Here is a 21,740-nt window from a genome sequence, read left to right on the forward strand (position 1 = left end):
TGTGGATGGTGTGATGGGTGTGAGCCAGGGGAGAACACAGGCTGACAAAATCATGAGGTTTAAGCCCTGAATAGGTCACTGCGGGCACCATGCTGGGCACTGGACAGTGCGTTAGCGCTCAGAAGACCAGGTGGTTCTGAGGTCCGGTTGGGGTGACCTTGCCCTGGTGGCCTCAGTCTCTAGGCCTCCCGGTGACACTGATGGCACTCTGCCCGGAAGGGCCACGTCGGGCACCAGCCCCTGGCGCCAGGAGAGAGGACTCTCTGGGCAGGTGGACGCAGGGCTCACACCCTCCCGCACCCCCCCTCTCCCCATCCCAGGGACACAGGCCCCCCCTTTCCCTGGGCCTCCGGGGGGCGGGGGGAGGCCCGCAGCCCCACCCCCTCCCCACACGGGGTTTCTGGGGTTGCCGAGAGGCCCGCCGGCCTGTTTTGGAGGCCCCTGAACACCCTCGTTCCCAAGCCGACACCTTCTGCCCCGGGGGAGGCGGCCTTGTGTCAACAGGCCAGGGGAGGTGTGAAGGCGGCCCCTGCGGCCAAGGGGAGGCCGGCGGCCCGCTGCAGGGCCGGTGATGGGAATACCACCCTGCGGCCGCGCCCCCGCCTGCCTCCCACGGTCCCACAGCCTGCACGCCCCCCCGGAAGGGACCCCAGGGGAAGGCAGGGAAAGAAGACCCAGAGGGCAGAGGCCAGGCCTTCACGGGGCTCCTGCTCCCGGGGGCCCCGCACCGCCCGCCCGGGGAGAAGAGCAGGTGCAGACCCCCCAGGAGCGGGGCCGGGGGCGAACAAACGGTGAGGCCCGTGCTGGGCCCCAGGCACTGCCCTCATGGCCGCCAGCAGGGCCAGAGCCCAGGGAGCTCGGGTCAGTGCTGGGCCCCTGCCCTCCTCATCTGACTGGTGGCCTGGGGCAAAGTCCTGGGAGGTGACGGGAGGATGGGACGGAGGCCTCGGTTTCCTCACCTGCGGAGTAAGATCATTGGCCCAGACACGGCCCACCTCAGAGCATCAGCCCGCCTGGGGCCGCACCGGGGAGCATGGCCGAGGGTCATGGTGGCCTTGCAGTGCCGGCCCCTGGGGGCGCCCAGCTGAGCCGAGGCACAGAGAGCAGGGGTGAGAGCGTTAGGACCGCCCAGGTACCTGGGAGGCCTCGTTCTGGGCCCGAAGGGGCCCCTATGGCGGCCCTTGCACAGCCCGGAGTCCCGAGGCAGCGCCCCAGCTCCTGCCTGATGCCTGGCCCCGGCTCCTAAGGTACCTCAGGGATTACCCCCAACCCCGTTTCACGGGGCTCGTCAGTGTCGGCAGAGGCAATAACGGCCATGCACTCCAGCCCCTGCATGCACCTGGTGCGTACCCGGCTGGCCTCTTCTTGATCACCTCTACTAACAGGCCGCTCACTCCCTCATAAGACAGCAGCTCTGATCTTACAAAGTTCTTCAATCTCCCTGGACAATTCCCCCTGTACACACTTGGACACAACCATCACATCCCTGAGATTTTTTTTTTCTTTTTGGACAAAACATCCCTGAGTCGTTCAACACCCCTCCCCCCCCCGCCTTGAACCCTCCTCACGACCCTTGCGCTGCCCACTTACTCTGGCTAGGGCCCATCCTGCATAGGGAATAAGAGGCCGTCACCTTCTTGGTTGAAGATGCCTACTTCTTGCAAATGCGGACGGGATCACACGTGTTTCTTATGCCCTCGATGCCCAGAGGCAATGACTACCAGGCCCTTTTTACGCGTGCTGCTGGTTACACGATGGCCCTGACCCCGAACTGAGAGGGGAGGACGTGTGGAGCCCTGTGGAGCCCTCCTCATTAGGGCCGGCCCGTCAGCATCTCTTTCTTACCCAGTTCACTTGCTGCACTTGGAACGTACCTCAAATTAGAGATCTAATTCACATCTTCGTTCAAGATCGTAACACTGCCCGTGACGAGGCTGGGGGTGGAGCCGGTGGCACATGGCTGCAGACTCTCTTCCAGGTGATCATCCAGCCACTCACCTGTGGGAACACTGAGTCTGTTATGTATCCGCATAACTGTCATCCAGCTCACGTGGCCCTGCTTGCTGACAAGGACTCCCTAGGTACTTCTTTATTATGTGGACAGGAATTATGTGTGGCTGTTCACACACACCCAAATGTCAACAACTTAAGACAAGCTGGTGATTTCTCTCACAGTAAATACGTTTAGGGATAGACAGTTCTGGCCAGTATAGTGCTTCTGTGTTACCACCAATGCCCCAGGCTTCTTTCTGCTCCATCATCCTTAGTATATGACTTCTGTCCTTGCAATTGCTTCAGGGTCACAAAATGGGTGCTGAAGCTCCAGCCATCCCATTTTCCAGGAAGAAAATATAAGGGGGTAAAAACATAGGAGTGTACCTCTCTACTTTAAAGAGCTTTCCTAGAAGCCCCATTCAATATCTCTACTGACATCTCATTGGCCATTCCACGACCAAGAGAGGTTGGGAAATGTAGTTTTTTAGCAGGGCATATTGCCACCCACAATGCACAGTCCTCTTATTAAAAATATATATAAGGGTGCACCTGGGTGGCTCAGTTGGTTAAGCATCTAACTTGGGTCTCAGCTCAGGTCATGATCTCACAGTTCATGAGATCAAGCCCCACAGTGGGTTTGGGTTTTGTGCAGACGGCACAGAGCCTGCTTGGAATTCTCTCTCTCTCCCTTGCTCTCTGCCCCTCCCCCAGACTCTCTTCTAAGTAAATAAACATTTTTAAAAAAGACATAACAATAGAAGCTGTAACAGATGCCATGTGTGCAAGAAGTGTCTGCAAACCACTACTGACCATGCTTCCCTGATCTAGCCACACCCCCTCCTATCACAGGAAGGAGGGGGTGAGCCTGGTGCCAGTAGCCCGCTGAGGCCCAGGAGTTAATCACCTTCTCTAAGAGCGGGCAGCTTTAGAGGTCCCTCCTTTTAATAGGAGAGTCGGATGAGAAGAGAGAAACAGAATCGGCTCAACTGGAAGCCCACTGTGGGGCACGGCCCAGGCCCAACTTGTTCACCAAGCACCTGGGGCAGTTTCCTGCACGGGGTGGGGGTAGGGGTGGTGCCTGGGGGTCCCAGAGGCAAGCTGGACAAGCACCCAGGCCAGGACCCAGCCACCAGGAGAAACAGGTTCAGATGCCCCATTTCCTAGCTTTAGCTGGGCCGGGCCAGGCAGCTGAGCTCTCCAGTCCCCGCCGCACTGCAGCTGTGGTGACCCCTGCCACAGGCCAGGAGCTGGGGGGGCCTGCTGAGGATGACCCCATGCTAGTCCTCGGAGGAGAAGGGCCGGAGACAGGGGAGGGGGAGGGGGAGAGGGTGGGGTGTGCTACTAGGCCTGGTGCTGGAGTGAGTCTCAGGAACGGAAAGATCACCTTCTTCTAGGGCTAAGCTCCTATCAGCCTCCTTACCCACACCCCGACCGAGTCCTTTGCCTTCTTCTTTTCTGTTGCCCCTGAACTTGCTGTGAGCAAGATTTATCAACGTAGGCTCTGTGCTAAGCGCTCTGACGTTATTTATTTATTCCAACAATCACCCTGGAAATCAGAATCCCCACTTCAGAGATGAGAAAACTGAGGCTGAGTAAATTGCCCAAGGTCTCACGGCTTCTAAGGGGTAAAGCTGAGACTCTAAACCTAGGTCAGTCTGATTCCGTAGCCTGGCCTCCTAGGTATTAGGCTATACTGCCTCCTGGGCTAATGTGGAGGGCCCAGTGGAGGGGATCCACTTTGGCTCCTCACCCCACCCCCGGTGAGGAGGGCTGGCTGGCAGTGTGTCCCTGTGCTTCCAGAGCCTGGCCGAGGGGCCTGGTAAGAGCCAGGGCCCCACCTTCTAGAACTTATGCTCTGACATCCCAGGCAGTCTGAAGGCTGGGCTCTGGGGCTAGCTCAAACCAAGATAGGAGGCCAAGGCCATCCTAGAGAAGAAAGGAGAGTAAGCAGGGCTCTGTGCTGGCCGTGCCTTCCCATTATTCACCAAATCCTTTCACAGCAAACCCCCCCCCCTCCCCCCGGGCTGGCTCTAAGAGGTTGGGGGGAGGATGATTCTGGATACTCTGAACCTTCCAGGAGATCACAAGGCCATCCCACCTCTCCACATCTACCTGCCTGTGCCAAACGGCAGTGCTATTTGGCAAAAACTAGAAACATACTAAAGGGGCGCCTGGGTGGCTCAGTCAGCTAAACATCAGACTCTTGGTTTCAGCTCAGGTCATGATCTCACAGTTTGTGAGTTCAAGCCCTGCATAGGACTCTGTGCTGATGGTGCAGGGCCTGCTAGGGATTCTCTCTCTCTCTCTTCCTCTCTTTCTACCTGCTCTCTCTCTCTCTCAAAAAAAACAATAAATAAAAACTTTAAAAAAAAAAACACACTAAAGATGCATCAGTACAGGCCTGACTGGTGCACACATGTACCAAACATTAAGAAGAGTGAGTCAGACGGGGCACCTGGGTGGCTCAGTAGGGTAAGCGTCCAACTTCAGCTCAAGTCATGATCTCACAGTTCGTGGGTTCAAGCCCCAAGTTGGGCTCTGTGCTGACAGCTCAGGGCCTAGAGTCTGTTTCGGATTCTGTGTCTCCCTTTCTCTCTGACCCTCCCCTGCTCATGCTGTCTCTCTCAGAAATAAATAAGAAACATTAAAAAAAAAAAAAGGAGTGAGTCAGAAAGCTCAATATCAACAGCACGTTAATCTGAAATTTCAGAGTCTGGATCAAGAAATAGACGTGAAACCAAATGAATTTTGTTTAAAACCGTCAATCATGTGTATGTCAATTCCTTGACAGTTCAGTGTGACCAGCTCTTTTTAGTATCGTGCAGGCTTGGGCGAATAATGACTTATTCTAAATGATTTGCCATTACTTCAACCTAGAAAGTGTAGGACTGGCTGGTTTCTAGGTCCCCGCTGCCTTGAGGAAAAAAGTATTATTATTATTTTTTCACTTGATTTAAATCCTCTTAAGTCATGAAATATTGCATGCTGCCTACTTCTTTCCAAAGCCTATGTGGATTCAAAGCCACTGCTAAGTGATTCACCTTCTTCCTGTGCTATGAATTAAAATTTTCCCTCCTCCTTCACAGCAGCTGAAATAAACTAAACAGTTGCCTTGACTAATGTTATTCAATGTCAGTTACTACTTCCTCACCATGTTACTTAGAGTAGTAATTCGGGCCTACTTTCCGTAATATTTAATGTTTATTTTTTGAGAGAGAGAGAGAGAAAGAAGAATGTGAGAACATGCAGGGAAGGGGCAGAGAGAGGGAGACACAGAATCTGAAACAGGCTCCAGGCTCTGAGCTGTCAGCAAAGAGCCCGATGCAGGGCTCGAACCCACGAACCATGAGATCATGACCTGAGCCAAACCTGACGCTTACCTGACTGAGCCACCCAGGTGCCCCAATTTTCTCTACTCTTCAGAAAAATAAATTCTGAGCAGGAAGTGATGTAATGTCATCACTGAAGGTTTATCTACACCTCCTGCCATGTTATTTTTTCCCCCAGTTAAAATCATCCACTCTCATATTCGTATGTTTACATGTTCACCCATTTAAATCAACTATGACGGTCTATGAGTCAGCTAAACATATCCTGACATGGAACGCTTCAAGACGCGCCGTGGAATGAAAGAAAGCGAGTTACAGACCACCGTGGCAATGTCACCTTGTTTATGTACGTTAGCGTGAATGCCTGGCCAGGTCTGGAAAGGCACCAACCTAACAGCTGCTCCTTCTAGTGGGGGTAACAGCGACTCCCACTGTATCTGAAGTGTTCCCTCTGCTTACAAAGAGAATGCATTAGTTCTGTAATTTGTGTAACTAAATATTTACTTTTAGGAACAGCTGCAAATAGGACAAGGCCATTTGCTACTTCAAGCTGGTACAGGCCAATCTACTTTAGAAACTTCATCATCTTGACCTTTAGTTACCAATCACCGAATTTTTTTTCATATCAGACTTCTGCTATGAAGTCCATTTGGCTCCCCAACTTCTTAGCCACGGTGCGCTCGAGCGCTCTACATCAGTCCGCTTGCACACTGCTCTGGAACCTTCCAGGAGCACCCTGGCAAGTCTCACTGCCAGGCCTTTGCTTATGCCGTTCCCAAGGCCAGAATGCTCCCTACCTGCCTCTCTCCTTCCCCAAGTCCTACTCATAGTTCAAGGCCCAGCAGAGACCTCTCCAGCCAGAGCTCTACAATCCCCGCCCCTCATTTGGCCTTTAGCCTCTGAGTTCAGCCCTTTCTCCGTAGATCACAAAGGACACTGATGCTTTCTTTAAACTGCAATCACTGCTGAGGAGTGAGAGTTTACTATCTCAAGGCTTCTCCTAGGAGACAACAGCCCTCCCAGTAGATAGTATAATGACATTATTCCTGTTTCATAGAGCGGAAGGTTAAGAGCCCTGCCCAAGGGCACACAGGGAGTTAGCCGTGGAGCTACTAAATGTAGAATGGCCTGTTCACGTGTCTCTCCCACAAGACTGAAATGTCATGAGTGCAGAGATCACAACTAGCCTGTTCACCCTGGTGTGCCTGACATTTACCAGTGGCTAAAAAAAAAAAAAAGAATTAAATGGACAACGCCTCCGGCATCTTGAAATGGAAGCACCTTGCTCTAAAATGATTAGCAGCAAACATTTACCCACTTGCCAGGCCTAGACTAAGTGGCTCCACAGACGTTCTACTTCCTACCAGCAGCCATCCCGGGTGGTGGGTCTTCTGTGTTTTCATTGCTAGGAGATTGAGGAAGTTGGAGTCTCAGACGAGTTAAGTGACTTGCCCGAAATCACACAGCAAATAGACTCAGGCCTGCCTGGGGGCCCCCCTTTCCTTCACGTTCCTCACCCACCACATCCTATTCCTCTTCTCCAGGCTGCTCTGTTCGATTTTGGAGGCGGGGGGGACAGAAACTACCTGTGGATAGTGAGATGACTTTTCTTCATGTCATTCACCCAACTGGCAAGTGCAGGTTCTGGGGGGGAGGGGCAACCCAGGAAGGATCCGCCTGTATGTCTCCCTATTTGCACCCCACCCCGCATACCGTGGGCAAATCCCTCCGGGCTGGTGTGGGCTTACTGGGCTAAGTCGCCCCCTCCACGCAACGGGGCTGGTGATGAGAGAGGCGGCCGCTCTTCACCTGGGTCCGCTCTTCACACGACAGGCAGCCTGGCCGCCCCCAGACGCTGGCACTGCCCACCCCCACCACGGCCGGGCTCCTGGGTGCTCACCGCGCCACGAGCNGGGCCGCCATTAGAGCCCCGGAGGAGTCAGAATCCACACCTCCGCAAATGGGCCCGCTTTCCCAAGGCCCCCCTGCCCGGGCCTTCCCTGGGCTCTGTGGGTTTTGACACCTCTCTGTAACCTGGCAGGGGGCCACCTCTCACCTTGCGTCCGGATAAAAGCTCAGGCCTGGAGGTGGCCGGCCCAGCGTCCCAGAGCCCCGCCGCAGCCGCCCCGGCCATGGCCCAGTCCCCTCCTCTGCACAGCCTCCTGGGCCAAGACCACTGGACCTTCCCCCAGGGTTGGGGCTGGGCCGGCCACCCGGACTCCACGTCCCCTGCCTCCTCCTCCTCGGACTCGTCGGGCTCATGCCCCTGCCCCGGCGCCCGNCCGCCGGCCTGTCCCGAAGCACTAGCGGCCCCCGAGCGCCTGGGGAGCAGGGTACCCGACATGGGTCCCTGGGTTACACCCCCTTACCACCCTGGGACGCAGTCGCCCCCGCAGCTGTCCCAAGGGAGAGCCCTCGACGCGGCCCTTTGGACACCGCCCCAGGCCTCTTCAGGAGCGCAGACGTCCCCAGAGCCCAGGAACCAGGCTGCACCCTGGACGCCGCCCCCCGCGGCCCCTGAGCTGGCTGTAATATACCAGGTACACACCCAGTTCCCGCTGCTTCCGCTTCGGGATGGTCCCCAAGTTCATCTGGGGATGGAGGGTGGGTTGGCTCTAGTCTGCAGAGAATCTCATGCTCTTTAGATCCCGGTTTGTCTCCTCTAACCCAGGTGGGGGTAGAGAGAAGCTGAAGAGAGTATGGAGAGGACCCTAGCCTTGGAGAAAGAGGTGGGGTCGTTAAAGCCACCACCACCTCTGCCTAGAAGTCTTCACAGCCTCACAGAAGGGGGTGAGGGGATCTTGGGACTTGCTCCGGAGGCAGGATGGACGCTAGCAGGGGCCACTGGCAAGAAAGTCGCTGCAAGTGCTCCATTAAGGATTGGGGGGTAGGGAGTCTGGCCGGCCCTGTGGGCTTGGAACTCATGACCTTCCGATTTGTTCTTGAGGCCCACAAATGAATGAATCATGGTCCACAAAAGAGCATCTATATTAATAAACGAAAATTACTGCCGGCTCAGTTTGCCCAGCACCATTCTTGACACTGGACGTATACGTGTACTTACTGCCAGCCCTCCAGCAACTCTGTGGAGTAGGTACCGTCATCATCATCCCCATTTTATTTACAGATGAGAAAACAGAACGAAAGAGGTCGAGTTCTTATAACTAGTTAGTAGCAGAGGTGGGATTTGAACCCGGGCAGTGTCTCTTCAGAGCCACTGCATCCATGGTACCCAGGCTGTCCAGAAGCTGCCAGCCACGCTCCAGGGAGCGTCCAGGTTCAAGGTCTCAGGCTCTCTCAGCGCAGTGGCCCACTAACCAGCTGCTTTTGTGTCTCTTGCAGGGTCTCTCTGTGTCTCCAGAGTCCTGTCTGTTGCCAAGAACCCCACCCCTCCTGTCCCGCCCCGCGTGCCAGAGACTCCAGCCTCAGCCCCAGTGGGCTTGCTGGAGCCCCGGCGTAGAGATGCCCCCCGGCTCAGAAGCCCAGGGACCAGGCCCTGACTTCCGGTTCGGTGATGAAAGCCCTTCCCAGAGCTCAGGCGTACAGCTCAGTGACTGCCCTGAACTTTGGCAAGAAGATTTGGAGGGGGCGCACCTGGGCGTCTTCTACTGACGGCCTGGCCTGTCCCCTTGTCGGCCAGGAGTCAGGCCACCGGTGTGGGGTGCCCTCCCCATGGGCTACCTTTGTGGTCTTCAAGGTGTTTTGGTTTGGTTTTGGGTTTTTTAATTTTTTTAATTTTTTATTTTCTTAAGCCAAGGATCTCTCTTCCAAGTGATGGCTTTCATGGAAGCAGTGTTTGAAACAGGCCGTGGGTGGCCTCCCTGGCTGGACTCAGGGCTGGGATCGGGCTCTCCACTCCTAGACAACCCCCCTCCCCGCCCAGAATGCCCAGTGCTCTGCAGAGCACCCCCTGAGCTGGAGGGAGGTGGTGGCTGCTTGAGCACAGACTCCGCCGGGCTGGGGCTGGTGGAGGGGTAGAAACTTGTACGCTTAGATTTTGTACTTCTTAAAAAAACAACAAAAATGTTGGTGTGGTCTGTTTTTCTTCTATCGACCTGGGTTTTTATGGCCTCTGGAAAAGGAAGAATGTTCCCATCCTGCAGGGAGCCGTCTTGCTGTTCGTCCCCTCCCCGGGTCCGGGCCTCCGGAGGTTGGAGTGTGCCCTCCTCTGCCAGTGTGACCGTCTCCACCACGCAAGGGCTCCACCTGACCCAACGTGCAAGGTGACACAGGCGGGTTCGCGTTCAAGCTTGCTCGCCTGCCTCAGCCCCACTGCCGAGCCGTCACCTTTGCCATTCTCCTGGGTGCCTTCCCGCCGACCCGGAAGCCTCCTTCATGGTTATATGAACGTGTTTTTAAAGGATGCATGGTGGGGCACCGGGTGGCTCAGGCCCTTAAGTGTCCGACCGCGGCTCAGGTCGTGACCTCATGGCTTGTGAATTCGAGCCCAGCTTTTGGCTCTGCACTGATGGCTTGGAGCCTGGAGCCCGCTTCGGATTCTGGGTCTCCCTCTCTCTGTCTCTCCCCTGCTCGTGCTCTGTCTCTCTCTCAAAAAGAAATAAACATTAAAAAAGATGGGGCGCCTGGGTGGCTCAGTTGGTTAAGCGTCTGACTTCAGCTGAGGTCATGATCTCCCGGTTCATGGGTTCGAGCCCCGCGTCGGGCTCTGTGCTGACAGCTCAGAGCCTGGAGCCTGTCTTTGGAATCTGTGTCTCCCTCTCTCTCTGACCCTCCCCTGCTCACGTTCTCTCTCTCTCAAAAATAAATTTAAAAAGATTTAAAAAAAAAAAGGATGCATGGTGGTTAGCTCCCACCAGCAAGGCCCGGTTTATCTAGGGCTGCCATAAACGATCACCAATCAGAAGAATTAAACAACAGAAGAATGTTTTCTCATGGTCCGGGAGGCTAGAAGTCCAAGGTCAGTGTCAGCAGGTTTGGTTTCTTCTGAAGCCTCTCTCTTTCAGGTGGCCACTTTCTCACTGTGTCCTCACATAAGTACCCTGCGGTCTGTGTGCCTGTTGATCTGTTCGTGTAAAGACACCAGTCAGACTGAATTAGAGCCACCCATGTGACCCTATTTTACCTTAATTACCTCTTTATAGGCGCTATCTCTGAATGCACTCACGTTCTGAGGTCCTGAGGGCTAGAACTTCATGTTAGAACACCATTCAGCCTGTAATACCCAATGTTAGATGCCAGAGAGAAAACAGTCCCCAACTAACAAGGCAAATTACAGGCAAGTAAGTGGTCAAAGCCCGGGTCAAGGATAGGAGTTTATATAAGGTGCTTACGGACCGGAGAGAATGTGACAGCCTGATAGGAGATGGGGCTGATGACAGTTTCTTCCTTGAGTTACCTGATCGGTTAATGCTGCTGCGTTGATGTATGCTGCCTTGAGTAAAGAATCTTGAGGAAAGGATCCCATCTGTGATCCATTAGCAAAAGCTGCCATGGGCTCGGAAGCCGGCAGCTGTGGTGACGTCATTCCATAGCTGCTGACCCAGGTGGGGGAGAATTGCAGGATGTTAGGGGCCGGGTTTTGCAGGTTGTGCAGGAGTTTGCCAAGAGGAGTGAGTGGAGAGTGGCCTAGGCAGAAGAAACAGCGAGTCCAGAGTTGACAGAGAAAGGTGATGGATAGAATTGGAAAAGGAGCTCAGAGACCAGGTTGTGGGGACACCCCCCATATGGCCTCTTTCCTGGCTAATGCGGAGGCATTGAAGGTAGGGAAAGCGAGATGAGTTGGTCAGAGGCACATTTGGTCCTTTGGCTGCCTGGCAGAAATGGCAGCCGGGCAGCGAGGCCACCGTAACAGTGCAGGGCAAGAGAACGGGAGGCCGGAAGACCAGAGCACAAACTTTTCGAGCTCTCAGCCATGTGCAGGGCCACCCATCTGACCCTGCACGGTGGCCCATCACCTGCTCATCAGACAAGTCACTCCCTCCCTGTGCCTCAGTTTCCCCATCTCCTAACAGAGGAACGGGTTTAGGTGAGCCCTGAGATGGCTCCTTCCCCTAACCTTCTAGGGTTCTGGTTCTTGCCCTGGGGCCTCGCGTCCTTAGGAGGCTGCCAGCCACACCTGGAAGGATGAGAAAACCTCTCGCGAGATCGTATACGGCTCGGCGACGGACACAGGGCACTGCTGACCTCGGTGCACATTCCAATCAGCTCCTACTCACTGTATGGCTGTGGGCAAACTATGGACCCTCCCTGAGCCTCAGTTTTCTCAGCTGTGAAATGGAGACAATGATGGACCCTCCCCCTCAGGGTTCTTAGGCTTGGCACATAGTACTTGTTGCATGACCTAAGAGTTGATGCAGTCCGGCGGTTCCCTAACCTGGCTGTGTGTTGAGGCATCTGGTCCTCGGGTCCCGCCCTGAGAGCATGATCCAATGCCTTGAGCGGGGGCTTAGGACCCTGAGGCTTTAAGAAGGTCCTTCCCAGGGATTCTGGGGCTCAACCAGGTTTGGGTTCAATGGATATTCTTCACCATTTCATTTTATTACTGGGGAAACTAGCCCGGGTAGGGGAGCGACTTTCCCTAGCATCCCAGCGAGGTAGGGATGTCAGGCCCCTGACTCCCTATCCAGTGCTCTCTCCTTGCCTAGGAGACCCAAGGTCTTGGTTACACAGTCTCACAGCATCTGCGCCACAGGCAGAGCTACAGAGCTGTCCTCCTCCCTTTGGCTCCCAAAGATCTGGGGTTAAGTCCTTAGGGGGACGGAGAGGTGTGCCCTGGTCCGGTCCCTGATGGCCACGCTCCTCCAGCTCCAAAGCCCTGCAAGGGCTGGAGCGGAGCCCGAGAGAGCACTGGCTTTCTCCAGCTGCAGCCGGAGCTCCCCTCAAGAGACACTCCTCCAGGAGATGCAAAGGGACAGGCAAGAGGCCACCAGCTGGAGTTGCCTGGGAGGTATCTGAGATGCTGCCCCGAGGGAGGGAGGGAGCGGGCAGGGCCTGGGGGCCTCGGCAAACCTCCTACCCATGCCCTCAGCCTCTGCAAACGAGCGAAGGCCCAGGCCTGCCTCCCATGGGGAGTAGCCCTTCGCCTCCATCCATTGCTCCATCCTGGGCATGCTGCCCTTGACTGCGGTTGGAGTCAAGAGACTGGATGTTCTTTCAAAGCCTGTAGAGAACATGCCTTTTGAGGAGCCTCCTGGGTGGGGGGAGGGGGAGACACCCCCCCCCCCCCCNNNNCCCCCCCCCCCCACTCCACTGCTTCTTGCCCATCCCCAGGGGCCGCCTTCCCTGCCAGCCCCAGTGGAGAGTGCGGAGCAGGCGGGCAGCCTGAGCTCTGTGCGCGACCTTGTGCAAGGACCCGCAGGTCGGTGTCCGGCCCTGTGCACCCCCACCGCGTTCCCAAGGAACCGATTTCCTCCAGCCACGGAGGGAGCGTGTAACGTGGGGATGCCACGGACTCGGCCACAGCTGCACGGGCTTCAGAGCCTGCATCTCCTAGCTCTACTGACTTAACCTCCCTGGGCCTCAGTTTCCTTATCTGCAAAATAGAGACAAAAACAATCCTTATCTCCTGGGGCTGTTGAGGCCCAAATGAGATAATGCGCATAAACACTTGGCCCGGTGCCAGGCACAGAGGCTAGGATCCCGGCAGACTCCCCTCCCCAGAGGCCCGCTCTCTCCCAGGGACCCCGGTGGGACTGGCCCCTCCCCCACCGGGACCTCCTGAGGGGGCCTGCCCTCTGACCCCCAGAATGTTAAGTGCCAGCCAGGGCTGCAGGGCACTGGCGACAAGAAGGGCTGGCCCACGGGGGCTGGGCTGAGGGGAGCCTCCTGATTGGTGGAGGGACTCCACCCCACAACCTGGGCCTCTCGGCTGCCCCACCTTTGATGTAGGGACCTCAGTGGCCAGCAGAGGAGCCTTCCAGTCCCAGACCCCACCCCCACCGCTCCCAAGGGGGAAGAGAGGCTGTGAGGCAGGAGGCCGGGCCAGGAGACAGTGGGCTTAGGATAACAACACCCTCATCTCCTCCTGCGCCAGGCAGTGCGCCACCTCCCCACACCCGCGTATCTCCTTAGATCCAAACCCCGCCCCTGTGATCCATTGCCTTTAAGGTGCAGGTGTGGAAACTGAAGCCAAGGTTTTGGGTCGCTGGGCCAAGCTGTGACCTGAAACCGGGCCCCCTGGCGTCCGAGACCCCAGCCCCAGTGTCTCCCTTGGAGGAAACCCCCAGAGAGCCCTGTGGTCTGTTTCCTTCCTCTTTGTCTCCACGAGACTGTGGTGCTCAGCTGGGTCCCGTGGGGCTGAGGCTGCGGTGAGCTTCCCAAAACCTGGCTCCATTTGCTAAGAAACTCCCAGCAAGGCCGGTGTGGGCCGTGGAGCCATGTGGGTCCCAAACCTAGGTTCTGACCACCGGCTGCCCCAGTTGATCTGGGGGGCGCCTGCCTCTTCTGCGCGCTGCTTTTAAAAACCACCACCTTACACACTGGTATCACCTTCCACCTGACTCCTGGAGAGGAGGCGGGACGTGCTTACGGCCAGTGGGTGGTCAGACCAGGCCTGGGTCCCAGCGCTTGCTGTCCTCACCGCAAGCCCCTTTTTCTCACCGTGCCAGGTGTCCCCAGGGCACTGGCTGGAGCACAAGAAGAGAAGCCCACTCAGCACCCTGCTCCCTTCCCTTGCGTTGGGGCAGGTGCAGACCGCAGCGTCTGAAACTATGGAAACTTCTGCTTTCTGAAAAAGATTCCCTCCGCTGTCAGGACCCGCTCAGCCTGGCCCCAAGGCCTCGCTCTCCCCACTCCATCATGAGAACCGCTGCATTAGCCACTAGCCTCCGCCTTCTCGTGGCTCCCCGGCACCCGGCGTCCGGGGCCTGCCACGGGGATTCAGAGGAGATGAACGCTGCAGGCTGACCCCACAGGACGCACACGTGCTATGCGCTCCCTGGGGGTGCCCTGCCCCCCAGGGCCCCTCCCTCCCAGTCTTCCTGGCTGTTGTGCAAACCCACTCCTGCTCTAGTGCAGTAATGGGTCTAGGCATTGATCTAGAAATCCTTTATTTACATTTTCTCTTAGAAAAAAATATATAGATCTTTGCCCTGTTGATTCCTCAGGTCCAGGAACTTTATGGGAAGGTGAGAGAGGGCACAGGGCTGTCCCGTAAGGCCATCCATCGTCCATCTTGGGCTTCTGCTCATCTGGCCCCAGAGTTGGGCTTCCCTGAGATCAGCCCCAGGGCCCTGGGTGACAGGCGTCTCGGGCCAGGGCTGGGGTGGGAGTTGGTGGGAGGGGCAGGGACTGAGAAGTGCTTGGGCAGTCTGGCCATCAGGAACTGGAGTGGCCCCGTGGGCGGAGAGGAGAAAACGGGGACCAGAGACTTTGTCCCTGGGGCAGGGACACCACTGCCTCAGGCTCCAGGAAAGGGGCCCTGCCGAGGGCCCCTGGGACAGACACAGAATAGGCATCTCACACGGGGGCCAGGTGACTGCAAGGACCAAGGACTATGAGCTGTTCTCTGTGAACCATCTGAGCACCGTCTCCTTGTTTTCTTTCACCCACTTGATGTTGGCTTTGGTCTTCTCCAGGGCCTGCTCCAGAGCTCGGGTGGCTGAGCCGAAGCCTATGTTCATGTTATTCTTCTTGAACTGCTCCAGCTGCCAGGAAAGGGAAGATTCTCAGCGTCAGGCTGGGTCTTTAACACAGCCTTGCGGGGAGGGCTGCCCCATCCTCGGACCTTCCCGTCCCAGTAAGGCCCTTGCACATAGAGGGGCCACAGCCTGTTCTGCAGGAAGAGAAAGGACTGGCCCTTCTCTGTCCCTGGGATAAAGTCCTCCTTTAGGGCAGAGATTAAAAACAAAGCCTCGGGTGCCTGGGTGGCTCAGTCGGTTAAGCTTCCGACTTCGACTTCGGCTCCAGTCACGATCTCAGGGTTTGTGAGCTGGAGCCCTGAGTCAGGCTCTGTGCTGACGGCTCAGAGCCCGGGGTCTGCTTCAGAGTCTGTCTCCCTCTCTCTCTGCCTCTCCCCTGCTCATGCTCTGTCTCTCTCTCTCTCAAAAAGGAATAAACATTAAAAATACTAATAACAAGATAAAAAAATGAAAAAATAAATTGAAAAAGATGTCACAAATTAAAAGATGTATTAGTGTCAGAGGTTGTAGCCAAGGCAATTAGACAAGAAAATGAAATAAAAGGGACCCAGAAAAGAAGAAGTAAAACTATCTCTATAAGCAGATGACATGATTTTGTATACAGAAAACCCTAAGGAATCTACCAAAAAAAAAACAAAAAAAAAACTACTAAAACTAACAAATGCAGCAAGGTTGTAAGATGCGAGGGCAATATACAGGATCACACTGCATTTCTATACACTAGTAATGAAAAATATGAGAATGGAATTAAGAAAGCAGTTCCATTTCCAACAGCATTAAGAAGAATAAAACACTGAGGAATAAATTTGACAAAAGAAATGCAGCACTGGGAATGCTGGCCGCTACAAAGTGCTGGTGAAAGAAATTAAGAAGACCTAAATAAAAGGGAAAAAATATCCAAATCGACCCAAATCTGTGTTAACGGATTGGAAGATTTAATATTATTAACATGGCAATGGTTCCCAAATTGATCTACGGATTCAACACAATCCATATCAAAATTCCAGCTACTTTTTTTTTGCAGAAATGGACAAGCTGATCCTAAAATTCATGAAGAAATGCAAGGGACTCGGAATAGCCAAACAACCTTGGACAAAGCTAGTGGGCTGATGTTCCTAAATTCACTACAAAGCTACAGTCATGGAGACAGTGTGGTACTGGCTGAAGGAGAGACAGACAGATCAATGGAATACAATTAAGAGTCCAGAAATAAACCCTGGCATTTACAGTCAATTGATTTTCAACGAGGGTGCCAAGGCCATTCAGTGGGGGAAAGAATAGTCTGCTCAACAGATACTAGTGAGACAATCGAATAGCCACATGCAAAGGAATGAAGTTGGACCCTACCTCACATCATATACAAAAATTAAGCCAAAATTGATCAAAGTCCTAAATGTAAGAGCTAAAATAGTAAGACTCTTAGTAAAAAGCCTCTATAAATCTTCATGACCTTGGATTAAGCAATTGTTTCTCAGATATGCCTAAACACAAGCCATAAAAGAAAAATTAGAAAGCCTGAGTTCAAAAAAAAAAAAAGAAAGAAAGAAAGAAAGAAAGAAACCTGGAGTTCATCAAAATAAAAAAAATCTAATGTTTGGGATGACATGATTGAGAAAGTAAAAAGGCAATCCACAGAATGGACAAAAACATTTGCAGATCAGATTTCTAATAAGGGTCTAGTATCCAGAATACATAAAGAACCCTTACAACTCAAAAATAAAGAGACAAGTATCCCAATTAAAAAATGGGCAAAGGATATGAACAGACATTTCTCCAAAGAAGATATATGAATGGCCAATAAGCACATGAAAAGGTGCACAACGTCATCACTCGCTAGAGAAATGCAATTCATAGTACCTCGCACCCACAGAATGGCTATAAGGAAGGAAGGAAGGAAGGAAAGAAGGAAGGGAGGGAGGAAAGAAACGTAACAAGTGTCCAAAGACATAAGACAACAGAACCCCCCTATACTGACATTGGAAAGTATGTTGGTTACTTTGGAAAACATTTTGGCAATTTCTCAAAAAGTTAAACATAAAGTTACCAAACGATCCATCAGTTCCCCTCCTAGGTGTACACCCAAGAGATATGAACATATTCGTTTGCTCAAAACTTTGTACTTGAACTTTCATAACAGTGTTATTCATAATGGTCAAAAAGTGGAAACAATCCAACGTCTACAGACTGATCATGAATAAACAAACGTGTTATATCCATACAACGGAATATTATTCAGCCATAAAAAGGAGTGATCTGCTACAACATGGATGAAACTTCCACAAAAGGTCTCATATTATGTGATTCCATTTTATGAAATGTCCAGAATATGCGTATCCGTAGAGACAGAAAGCAGATTAGTGATTGCCAGGGGCTGAGGACAGAGGATTGGGGAGTGACCGCCACAGTTTCTTTTTGGGGATAATGAGAATGTTCTGGAAACAGAAGGTGGTGATGGTTGTACAAGCTTGTAAATATACTGAAAGCCATTTGACGTGGTGAGTTTGATAGTACATTAATTATATCTCAGTTAAAAAAAGATAAATCAACCTAACACAATGAGTTGCCTTTAGCTTCTGATTCAAACATACATATCGCTGCAAAATGAATTTTAAAAGAAACAACCTAGAGGATTTAAGAGGTGCCCCAGGTAGAGGGGCACCTGGGTGGCTCAGTCGGTTGAGTGACCACACCCAGGGGGCGCTGGCTGAATGGCGGCCCGTTTAGACTCAAGATGGGCCTCTGGATGCCGCCCCAGGGCCCCGGGCTTCTAACTTACCTGCTGCAACTCGAACTCAGAGGAGAATCGTCGGGTCACTGCCTGGATGAGGTTGGAGAAGGAGAAGGAGCCAGTACCGTAGCTGCAGGGGTGAGGAGAGAGAAGAAACCGTCAGGGGCAGAGAACTGATGTGCACGCCCCTCTGCGACTGTCCCCATCCTGTAGGTGAAATTAAGTGACACGCCCACGGTGATACCCCTAGGGACACCAGCACAGGTTGGATCTGTGTCCTCGCTCCCAGGTCTCCAGAGGAACAGACTTTCTCTGCTCCAAGTGGGAGAAAGGACAGCCCATACCCCACCTTGTCTTTCGGTTTTTGCCCCCTCCACCCCCCCCCCGCCTGACCTCAAGCTGGGATAACTGTCCAGCACTCCTAGGAGGTGCCCACAGCCCTCCGCCTTCCAGCCCTGTGATGTCTCAGGCACACAGACCTCCCCCTCCCCCTACAGGGCTCCTCAGCCTTGGCGGGTACTGCTCGCCGCCCCCAGACTCCTGCAGACTCACTCCTCAAAGAGTTTCTTCCAGTTGCTCTGGACAAAGTCCCAGGCCAGGGTTTGCCCGACGACGTTGCTGGCAATGCTGCTGAGAGTGGAGGTGACATCTTGTTTCCGGATGAGGCTGGGGTTCAGGGTGTAACTCAGGAACCTGTGAGGGAAGGATGCTGAGTTCCGGACCACTTCCAAGGGCTGCAGTCGGAGGATTCGAGACAGAGAACCCAGGAAGCCGAAGGACCCCGCCCTCCCCTCCCCCACACCTCTCCGGCATCTTCTCCATATCCCTTCAGCCTACTGAGGGTTGAAGACCCCTTCATCCTACCTCCCTCCATCCTACCAGAGCCAGGAGCCCCATACCAGGTATGGCAGGCACTTTTGTCTTTGACATTGAGGGAGGCTTTTCTTTACTGGGGTCCGGGAGGGGTGGCATGCATGTACCCAGTAGGAGCCAGCAGCCCTCATCCCAAGGGCTTGGGGCGTGCCCAGCTGGACATTCAAAAGGATTCAGGTCCAGCTGCGCCAGAGCCCTTGATAAAGAGGAAAACCGAGCTGCCGGTAAAAGCGTGGGACGTAGGCCCAGACCTGGGTTCAGATCTTGGCTCCACCACTTACTAAAGCCCCTGGACTTTGGGCAAGTTGTTTTCGCTTCTCTGAGCCTCAGTGCCCTCATCTGCAAAATGGGGAAGCTGCCGCCCCACCGCACAGGTTTGTGAGGATGCCGTGAATGGGGGTACGGAGGCCTGGCTGGTTCCTGCCCTCCTGCACGGGGCGGGGGGGGGGGTGCCGGGCCCCATGGGGGAGGGGAACTTACACACTTACACAGCCCCCGATGGGTCCCCTGGTCCTCACCTGTTCAGGATCCAGACCTGATTGCTGCAGGCCAGGGCTCCGCGGAGTTTGTCAGCCTCGTTCACCAGCTCGGCCTTCTGGAACTGCTCCCACACGAAGTTCCACTCCTCCTCGCCGCCCTGGGCGATGGCGTTGCAGTACACGGTGGACCGCAGGTTGGGGTGGATCCTGGCGAGGGGTGGGGGTGTCAGGGCTGGGGCCGCGGCAGGGGAGTGGGGGGACGCGGGTGCGATGCGGACACGGCTGTGGGCTTCGGGGACTGATGAAGGTTCGGGGATGAGCAGGGGATACACTCACGGGTTATTTTGGGGGTTCTTCTTCCACTCGGCGAAGAGCGTTGAGACCAGCTTCTTACACTTGGCAACCCCGTAGGAGCAGGCGGTGCTGACGGCGTTAATCTCGTTGTACCTGCCCCGGGGATGACACTTGGTCAGCACGCCCGTGGGTCACGTGGGCCAGACTCGGGCAAGGACACCCTCCCACCCCCTGCTGACCCACAGCTCCGGGAAGTAGGGCAGGGCTGGGCTCTGTCTGAGGCTGCAGACCCCCTTGCTCACTGGGTCCCCCAAATTGCTTTGTGCCTTGGGCAGCCCGGGGACCTAGAGAGGCCAGCACAGGCTCGAGCCCCGACCCGGACACCGAGAATCTGAATGACCAAGCCCCCGAGGGGACCTCAGAGATTCAGGTGGGTCCTGTGTACAAAGAGATCAGGCGGTCCCCCGGGCCACACAGAGCCTCAGGGCGGGCCCCCTCCTCCAGTCTGGCCAAGAGACGGCCTCCCGAGGACGCTGCAGGGCCCTGCTCTGGACCCCCAGCTGGGGGGTGCCTGGGCCTCCAGAAATGAGCAGAGGAGCGAGGCTCCGGGCTTCTCAACAGGCACACTCACTGTTCCATGAGGGTCTGCGGGTGACTCGTCCAGTTTCGGGTGAGTACTTCGAAATGGTCGAAGAGAGGCGTGACCTGCTTCTTCAGGTAGCTCTGGGGAAAGGAAAACACGAAGAGCTTTGAAGGCAAGACTGCTGCCCGGCCTTTCTGGGGTCCACGCAGCCTCTGAGGGCGGTCCGGGTGCACCAAGGGCTAATGGCTATGGAGGCGGGAAGGCCGGAGGCTCGGGGCCCCGCCGAGGCAAGATCACTGGTCTGAGGCGCTCCCGCCTGACAGCCTCCGTCAGCTCCAACACATCAGGTCTCGGTGTCATCAGTTTTTAATAGTGTTGGGTCCCCCCGCCCCCACCCCGACGGTGAGTTTCCAGCGTCTGTTGTGAGGAGTGTGGAAAACACAGAGCAGCATATGCAGAAAATAAAAACTGCCCAGGAGCTTTCCCAAACCGTGATTTTCAAATTGCTGAGTTTACCCCTTCTTTTTCCTTTTCTACCCAGCATATCCGTCATTCTGTCTGCTGCCCTTGCCCCTGACCCTGTTACGTAAGCTCTGCCTCATGTTATTAAAACCCTTTGTTGGGGCGCTTGGGAGGCTCAGTCGGTTAAGCGTCTGACTTCAACTCAGGTCATGATCTCACNTGGGTTCCACATGGTAGAACTGTCACGGGCCCCAACCAGAATCCATGTCCGAACATCAAAGGAATACACCTCCAAGAGCAAAGAGAATAGAAAGGGAGATAAGAGAGCATGAGAGACCCACGCAGTCAGGGAGCTACAAAGCAGAAGGAGAGAGGGACCAGGCAGAGTGACAGAGCTATCAAAGGGCCTGCCCCGGGGTGGGGGTGGGAGGGCGCAGGGAGATGGAGCCCGGAGCAAGGCTTGCCCAGATGTGGCTCAGAATCAGGGTCTGCAGGGGACAGGGGTGAGGCAGGGGCTGGACACAGGGTGAAGGGGGCCAAGTCCCTCCTTGAAGCAGGGCAACACCCCTCCCCGCCCCGCCCCCCCACAGGTGAGGCTGAATCAGTGGGGCTCAGAATCTGGGACCCCAGACACAGCAGAAGGGTTGGCCGACTGCAGAGAGGGCCAGAGATGAAAGTTCATATCCTGATTGCAGGTACCTCCAGTCAGTTTCTTTCTCCCCCGTGAGCATCATAGAAAGTGAGCATCACCAGCCTCATTAGATAGAGGATGATTCCCTGGTCTCAGGGGAACACACTCATGGACACACATTTTTTTTTAAAAGTAATCTCTACTTAACGTGGTTCTTGAACTCACGGCCCTGAGATCAAGAGTCATGTGCTCAGGGGTGCCTAGGTGGCTCAGTTAGTTAAGCGGCTGACTTCAGCTCAAGTTATGATCTTGCAGTTCGTGAGTTCGAGCCCCATGTTGGGCTCTGTGCTGACAGCTCAGAGCCTGGAGCCTCTTCGAATTCTGTGTCTCCCTCTCTCTCTGCCCCTCTCCCACTCTCGGTCTGTCTCTTTCTCTCAAAAATAAACATCAAAAAATTTTTTCAAGAACCACAATACAGTACATGCTGAATACTGAGTTGATCAAATATTGTGACTCTATTAGGATAGAGTAAATCTCAGGTAGGCAGGGCAAAGAGTTAAAATCTCGCCTGCCATCAAACCTCTTTCAACCTCATAGGAAGTTAATGACAAAACTTTTTATTTAAAAAATGATCTCTTCAAGTTTTTATCTAACGGCTTCGTGAGATGCCATCAAATGGATATTGTAGCTTACCTAACCGATCCCCAACTACTGGATATTTTTTATGTTTTTTTTTTTTTTTTTTGTTTTTGGTTTGGTTTGGTTGT

At 54.4% G+C, this 21,740-nt stretch overlaps 2 protein-coding genes across 2 annotated transcripts in view; one reads left to right on the forward strand and one right to left on the reverse strand.

Moving 5' to 3' along the window:
* The first annotated feature begins 7,456 nt into the window (after positions 1-7,456).
* MESP2 (mesoderm posterior bHLH transcription factor 2) lies at positions 7,457-9,348 on the forward strand. Its single transcript, XM_077774315.1, has 2 exons — positions 7,457-7,864; positions 8,667-9,348. Exons 1-2 carry the CDS (start codon positions 7,457-7,459, stop codon positions 8,934-8,936), a joined length of 678 nt encoding a protein of 225 aa, XP_077630441.1. The 3' UTR covers positions 8,937-9,348.
* Positions 9,349-14,315: 4,967 nt separating this feature from the next.
* ANPEP (alanyl aminopeptidase, membrane) overlaps positions 14,316-21,740 on the reverse strand; it is a gene marked incomplete in the record, with an annotated part of 16,608 nt that continues 9,183 nt past the window's right edge. The window contains 6 exon segments of the mRNA XM_077774352.1: positions 14,316-14,929; positions 17,700-17,781; positions 18,204-18,344; positions 19,043-19,210; positions 19,340-19,450; positions 19,929-20,020. Of these exon segments, the coding sequence (XP_077630478.1) occupies positions 14,777-14,929; positions 17,700-17,781; positions 18,204-18,344; positions 19,043-19,210; positions 19,340-19,450; positions 19,929-20,020 (747 nt within the window).

This window comes from Crocuta crocuta, unplaced genomic scaffold, assembly GCF_008692635.1.
Source record: "Crocuta crocuta isolate KB4526 unplaced genomic scaffold, BGI_CrCroc_1.0 scaffold7, whole genome shotgun sequence".
NCBI lineage: Eukaryota > Metazoa > Chordata > Mammalia > Carnivora > Hyaenidae > Crocuta > Crocuta crocuta.